The sequence below is a fragment of the Triticum dicoccoides genome, chromosome 5A (genome assembly GCF_002162155.2).
Source record: "Triticum dicoccoides isolate Atlit2015 ecotype Zavitan chromosome 5A, WEW_v2.0, whole genome shotgun sequence".
NCBI classification, from domain to species: domain Eukaryota; kingdom Viridiplantae; phylum Streptophyta; class Magnoliopsida; order Poales; family Poaceae; genus Triticum; species Triticum dicoccoides.
In genome coordinates this window covers 42,971,495-42,978,993 of record NC_041388.1, presented here as the reverse complement: position 1 = coordinate 42,978,993, position 7,499 = coordinate 42,971,495, and the positions used below count along the sequence as shown (strand labels likewise).

The following is a 7,499-nucleotide window of genomic DNA, read 5'->3' as shown; positions in this document are numbered from 1 at the left end:
ATACCAACACCTTGGTTCCGGCTCAGGTGTCCCATGCATCCACAAGCTTGACTTTCCAACTTAAGATGGTTGCATCGATCCTCTGGGTTGGCTTCATTGGTGTGAGCAATTCTTTCGGGGTTAATGCACAGAGGATAACTAGGTGTGGACAGCGGCATACCACTTAGTCGACAATGGTCAGTTCTGGTACCTCTAGTTTGAGTGCGATCTTGGCATTCCCTCATGGCAGCAGTTCAAGGAGGTGTGTCACCTTCAATTTGGGCCGTCTGCATGTGTCACTCCCCTAGGCGAGTTTGCTTGGCTTCCGTCTCACCTCCACCGTTGCAGACTACACCAGCAGATTTATGGTGATGCTGTGCAGGACCAGCGAGCCATTAAGCTCAGGCTGTTCAGCCAATAGCGTTTCCTGTACACAGCCGTGCTCCTGGAGGTCCTCAACGTTGTTGTCGAGCTTCAGCAACTGGTGGTCCTCCACACGGCAGTCTCCCTCGCTAAGGCATATGAACAACAATATCTGTCCCAACACCGATGCCCTCGACACATCTCGTTTGATGGCTTGGGCGTGTGGGCTGACCTCGCTGCCTGCTGCACGGCGCGCCACAAGGCATACCTGCGGCAGCTGCTGCCCTTACATCGGCTCCTTGTGCTACACGCCGCCTCACGCCCACCGAGATGGCAGAACACCGCCCGTCAGGGCCTCTGCTACAACTGCGACGAATAGTACGTCCCAGGTCATTGGTGCACATGCTTGTTCTTCATCGAGCTTGAGGACTTTGCGCCCCAAGATGCACCTCTGGAGGATGAACCAGAGACACCACACATCTTGCTTCACGCTATCACTGGGCTCTGGAATATCCGCGTGACTGACACCATACAACTGCGCGTCACCATCGACACTCGTACCTTCATTGCCTTACTGGACACAGATCCGGCACACAGTTTCATCGACTCAACCGCGCTTGATGCCCTCGTCCTAACTCCAGAGTCTCGTAACGGGGACAAACTCGCTAGCGTCGGCCTATATCGTGGATTGACTGCTTCTGGATCCGCGATCGACTGCTTCGTGCTTCCACTTGGCGACTTTGACTGGCTTTATTCCCTCAGATTAATTTGTGGGATTTCAATTGCCACAACGTAACTGTTGTCATTGCCGTCTCCCAAGTCACATGGACCGAACTGGCGCCGCCAGCCTTGCTTGTTGTCTGCACGATCATGAGCGAAGTCTCTGGCCTCACGGGTGACATGCTCGACGAGTTTGCTGACCTCTTCACCACTCTGACCATGCTGCCTCCAGTGCGCTCTCGTGACCACTGCATCTGGCTTCTACCTGACACCATGCCCGGTGCCGTACGGCCATGCCCCTACGTGCAACATCCTTGTGCAGTTGGTTGGGGCTTCTGAAGATGATGCAACACGGGAGCCGTCGGATGAGTTCATTTGCTCGTTTCAGCTCGAGGACGAGCTGTTTGTGGAGGCAGGGAGAGATGTTATGTGGGGAACCACATATGGTTGGAGGGCCCTAGTACTGGCTGCACCACCCTCTGGTCCAGCCCAAAGTTGTTAGGATTCGTTTACTGCTACAGTTTATTTATTAGGTTCAGATTCGTATTAGGTGCACAGTCCAGATTAGAATCCGTTTCAGAGTCCAGATTGTATTTCTTTGAGTTGGCTTGTCAGCCAAGCTATTCGTCCTATATATTGGGCTTCTCCCACGATCAATAAAGCACCAGAATTCAGAGTACTATCTATTAGGCCTAGAGTAATTAGAGTTAGCTCCAGCTACATTTCTGCATATTAGTAGGTGCGAACTTGCTTATTTTTTCAAGGTTGTCTGGTCTTTTTTATATAAACAGTAGGGTAAAAACCCCACTGCAAATTTTATAAATCAAATAACAAGATAACGGTTTCTCTTATCATATTTGTTGAATTGCCTTTATATGAATGTTTGCAGGATTCTCTACTTGCCCTCAACAGGCTAAGAGGAGAAATAGATCTAGAGAAGTCAAGAGCTAAGAGGAGTGACCCTACCCATGACAAGGATTATGAAGTATGCATCAGAGCAAAAAATAATGCATGGATTATTGCTAAAATTTCCCGAGGAAAAGAACTCTATATGGCTATAGAGAAGGGTGGCGAAACACTTCTCTATGCATCTACAGCTGTTGAGAAATTTAGCAACAGGTAACTTTTTGCTATGTGGTGCCAAATTTCAATACGTATTTACAGTGACCATGTTAAGAAATTTAGCAGCAGGTAACTTTTTGCTATGTGGTGCCAAATTTCAATACGTATTTACAGTGACCATGTTAAGAAATTTAGCAACAGGTAACTTGTTGCTATGCATCTCTGATTGGGATAAGGAATAGTGTACATGCTCTGTTGAGCAGCTATTCGAATTAAAGTTGTGACTAAGAAGTACTACCTATATTCCTAAATGTAAGACGTTTTGGCAGTTTAAAAAATATAAGATGTTTTGGCAGTTTAGTTTCTTATATTTAGGAACAGAGGGTGTAGTATATTGCAAGACTTGCACTGGCAGTTAGAAAATTTGGTTGATTATTGTGCTGTCGTGCCTGATGAAATCATGAAAGAATATGCTCCTATTTTATGCCCCAAAATAGATCTGCTGTTTTCTTTCTAAATACTTTTGTTTGAGCAGACTGTCAAGCCTTAACTTCTACTAGTACCTCTGCTTCTGAATGTAAGACGTTTTGACAGTTTAAATTGAACTGCCAAAGCGTCTTATATTTAGGAGCAGAGGGTGTATTTGAATGGTACTAGTGGAATTCGTTTTGTTTTTTTATCATGACGATGATATCTTAGTTAGGGCAGAAAGCCAGAAACATATCTTACCTGACCTGGCTGATCATGCCCTCTACTGTAATTCCATGGCACTTCACCTGAGTTGGTATTTTCCTATTACCATGTGGCATATATAGCATGATAGAGCTTAAACTGCATCTAACCTTGTTGTCATTTGCTTTCCTACTGCTCCCAGGTACTGCGAGGGAGCATTCTCTACAGACTAAAACCACCAGCACCGGCACCAGCATGATTCCCACGATCCAGTCCAGCACTGCACATGGTTGTCGACTGGATCACTCCCTAATGTGTGTAATTGATGTCGATCTCACTCATGCAATAACTGGATTCATGTCGGTTGTACAGCTGCCATTTGGAATAAAATAATGCAGAGGAGGAACCAGCATGTTCTGCCTTCAGGTTCTGCGGCCTTTTGGGGTACGGTACGGTACTTGGGAACATTCTCATTTCTATCTGATGTTAAAAAAGAGAGACCATTTCGATCTGTAAATGCTGACGGAGGACTGCTAACTCGTACTATATGTATTACGGGCCAGTTCTTTTGGGGCTTGTACTAGATGGCTTAACTTGGAAATTAAGTCTCCTTCAGAAAAAGAAAAGAAAACTTGGAAATTAAGGCCAAGCTTGAAAGAACTTGTTTTTTTTTGAAGGTTAAAAGAAAGAACTTATTTTTGGGTTTGGGCTTAACTTACGACCACTCCCTCTTCACATTGGAAAAAAGTTAGTGGCGGTTAAAGCTGTTTTTTTCCAGCGGACGAGCCCCTTGGGTTTTTGTTAGCCTGCGGTTCTGTGCCAAATGTCCATTTCCGCGGAAATACAGGAATCAATACAAATTGAATGCATAGTACGTGGGCACATACACTATTAAAGGATATCGTCTCACCTTTTCCATTGATGGGTTTGTTGTTTTCATTGTTATTCGGTCAATCATATATAGTTTTATTCCTAATTCCTATTTCGGAAGAAGATAGATGCGTCAGCCAGCTGATCTTTTCTTTAGATCGGCTGGTGACCCGGCCGTACAATCATTGCAACAAATTCGTTGTTGCAATCCTCTGTTGCAGAAGCATCCCTGACTTGTGGCCCATTGCAAAAAAAAAAAAAGAAAACCATTTTCTTCATTGCAAAAAGATTGTTGTTGGAAACCTTCGTTGCAACATGACCTCTGCTACTGCAGAAGCATCTTTGCCTCGCGGCCTGTTGCAAAAAGCATCTCCGGCTTCTGGATGTGTTTGTCGCAATTACAACAACACTCTTTGTTGCAAAAAGCATCTTCACTCGTTGATCTAAAGCTGACGCCATCAGGGACCTCCGGCGTCGGTCGCATTGGCTGGCGAGCTCACCAGAGAAGCACGCCGTCGCATCCCTTTCTCTTTCCTCCCCTCCTTCACCTCTCCCTCATCCTCTTTGATGGTGGCGTGCAACATTACGATGCGCGGGGCGGCCAAGGGAAATGTGGTATGGTAGGAGCGTGGCGCCGCCTAGATTCAGTGGCGACATCAACACCACCAGGACGAAAGGGAAAGGATGTATCCAGATGGGAGAGATGAGCTCAGCCGTCTCGCAAGGAAAGATGACTGGCCGAGAGCAATCAACAAAGAGATAAGGAGAGAGTGGTGCGCGGATCACAGGGACACGTGGAGCACAAAGGAGGCGGTGGACGCGCGACTGTTTTTTAGTCTGTTGAAGACTACTCTGTTTTCCGTAGAAGAAACTCTTCAACAGTAACATATGTGTTTGAATTCCTTTTCATGCACGTATGACATACAAGCATCATGATCATCTGTTAGTGGATCCGGATATCCAGCGAACGTTAGATTTTTTGGGCAATGAATGCTTTTCATGGCAATGAGCATGGCAATTTCCTGGTAAAGAATAAACATAGGCGGATTTCTCATACTCGTCAACTAAACTTGCCATTTTTGGCAAATACAACTTATCATAAAAAACATTTGATTTGCTATGCTTAAAAATTTGACGTCAGATTTTTAGCCTTTCCATCAGTGGAATGTATAACTGGTAAATCCATCTCTCTCCGTGATGTGTAGTGTAATATTCAATTAAAGCCAATCAGAGAAGATTTCCTCCAAAAAAGCCAATCAGAGAAGGAAAAAGGGAATTATAATAAGTTTTTAAGAAAGACCATCATGGCTAGCTTTATACTAAAATAAAAAAAAGCTTACATCGCCCATGAGCTTAGCAACCAGCCAATCCTATTAGACGCAAGTGAACAAATCATGCATGCATTAGATGGAGGACGTTCTCAATGGAAACTACCACTAGTAAGTAGTAACCTAATCCGGCAAAAAAAAAAAAAGAAACTACCACTAGTACAAGAGATTGCCAGCCGGCGACGTGCATGCCTCTGTCTCCCTGCGTTTTCGGTAATCCCATCACTAATCTATATCTATATTATTAAAAAAAGCTCAAAGAGCCATATCTAATTAATCTCGGCCATCAAATCATGTCAATCTAACGACCTAGACTGTTTTAATGTCGAGCACTCGACATGTTTAGCGTGCAGTTAATTTCATGCCAAATATAATGCTAATCATATAATAACACGCAAATAATATTCTATTTAATATCTGCATGCACTTACTATACTTCTAAATTAACGTGCATTGCACGTACATATTGACTAGTTTCGATCAAAAAATCTATTTGTTCTCATGGCGGCGGCGTGGGCCAACCTTCCTCCAGATCTCCTAGACCTTGTTGTCGCCGAACTCGTTTACCCAGGCGACCGCACCCGTGCCCGTGCCGTGTGCTGTTCATGGCATGCCGCCGTGCGACGCCATGGCCCCTAGGCGGCCAAGCTACCATGGATCGTCTTCCCTGATGGCGAATTCATCACTCCCACGGATGGCAGCAGATGTGAATGCCCTGACTCCGTCCCCGACAATGCATGATGTTGTGGCTCCGACAACGAGTGGCTATTCCGTGGCATCTACGAGCAGACCCTCATCTACGTCCGTAGGGGTGGAATTCAAGCCGAGTCAAGGCAGCTCGACTCGACTCGCTAAAGCTCGTTTCATTAATGAGCTAGCTCGACTCGACTCGTTACTATAACGAGCTTAAATTCAAGATTGGCTTGATTCATATAACTCGCGAGCTGACTCGTTTAGCTTGTTAAGCTCGTTAAAGATATGAACATTAGACCTTACAAATACGATAAAAAGATTAACTGATAATTTAGCATGTGCATATGTGGTCTTGTACGTGTGAGTCTCCTGGATGGCTTGGCCTTGAGCGGATGGGCCTTGTGCTGGGACGCAAGGTGTTTAGTGACTGTATTTTACTACCCCTAAAAAACATTGATTTTTTTTACCGAGCTTAACTTGGTATGTAAACGATCTTGAACTAAAGCTCGCCTCGGCTCGTTATTCTTCGAGTTCGAGTCGATTCGAGCCGAGTCACGAGCTACTCGTTTTTTTTCCAGCCCTATACGTCCGGGAAGATGAAGTAGAAACTTACTGCTTTCACAACTATGTCTTGCACAATATTTTCTCTCTCGAGTATGTGTCTCTCACCGAGCTTGACGCGGTCGTTCACCGCGCCTACCACATCCTCAAGTTCCGGATGCGGCCCACCACCCATGACATCATGGCCGTCATCACCACCAACGAGGACCATCCGCTCATCGTGATTCTACCCGGAAAGGGTGTGTGGCTGCCAGAACCACGAGCAGAACCATATATTTATATCGTTGACATTGCCTTCTCTGGAGACAAACTCTATGGCATCACTAAGGCCGAGGACCTCATCCCCTTTGATCTAGGGTTGGATGAGGATGGGAGGCCGATGGTTACCATTGGAAGGCGTGTGGTTCGGCAACCACTCGATTACTTTGATTATGATTGGTGGCCTACTTCTGATTCTGATGACGATGATAGAGACAGTGATGATGACGATGACGATGTTGTGGGGGAGGAGGAAGATGGCGTAGCTATTGACGTGGTTGCAAATGATGAGGATGATGGGGAAGACGAGAAGATAGAGGTGGCGGTGGATGTGAAAACTGGGGCTGATTATGGGGTGGTCGATGATTTTGATCAAGACCAGCAAACAATGGCAGATGATGATGACGATGGTGAAAAGAACTACAATTATCTGAACTGCACACATTATGACCACAATAATGAAATCAATAGTTGGCACCTAGTCCAGTCATGCGATCGAGGAGCTGTTCATGGTGATGACACACACGCGTATACTTCCGGATTATACCATGTCCACTCGCCAGGTTGATGTATTTATGGCAGATGTTAACACACACAAATGGGTACCAATGGCTAATGGCCTTGGAGGCGGTCGAGCACTCTTCATCAGTGCAGACTACTCCAAGTTTGTTTACGCACCTTGTGGAGATGTCGAAGAGGATGCCATTTATCTTCTCGAGTCAGGCGAGGTCTTCAATATGAAGACTCACAATGCTAGCCGGACAAGATTTTGTGAGCGTTGTTACTTCGGAGAAGATGGAATGTGGCTCTTCCCCCCGGAATTGGTGCTTTAACGGTGCATGAGCATTACACAACAGTTTTTTAAAATGTCAATGATGCATTTATAGTGGATAACAATATGTTTCTATCTTTTTTACATGGTTGAGTTGTCACGTCGAAATTTGCTTTCCTTTGTTTGTGACTATATATAGGACAAATAGGGTAGCGGCCGTT

The 7,499-nt window shown here is 45.3% G+C and overlaps 1 protein-coding gene across 2 annotated transcripts in view; it reads left to right on the top strand.

Annotated features, from left to right (window-relative positions):
* LOC119298992 (vacuolar fusion protein CCZ1 homolog) overlaps positions 1-3,495 on the top strand; it is a 12,159-nt gene extending 8,664 nt beyond the window's left edge. The window contains exons 8-10 of one of the 2 annotated variants that reach the window (XR_005146057.1): positions 1,952-2,181; positions 2,999-3,085; positions 3,169-3,495. Coding sequence is in view for 1 of the 2 variants with exons in the window: in XM_037576309.1 (XP_037432206.1) it covers positions 1,952-2,181; positions 2,999-3,029 (261 nt within the window). In the remaining variant the exon portion in view is untranslated. Of the gene's footprint in view, positions 1-1,951; positions 2,182-2,998 lie in introns of both variants that reach the window. The other variant, XM_037576309.1, reaches the window with a different exon arrangement.
* The last annotated feature ends 4,004 nt before the right edge of the window (positions 3,496-7,499 follow it).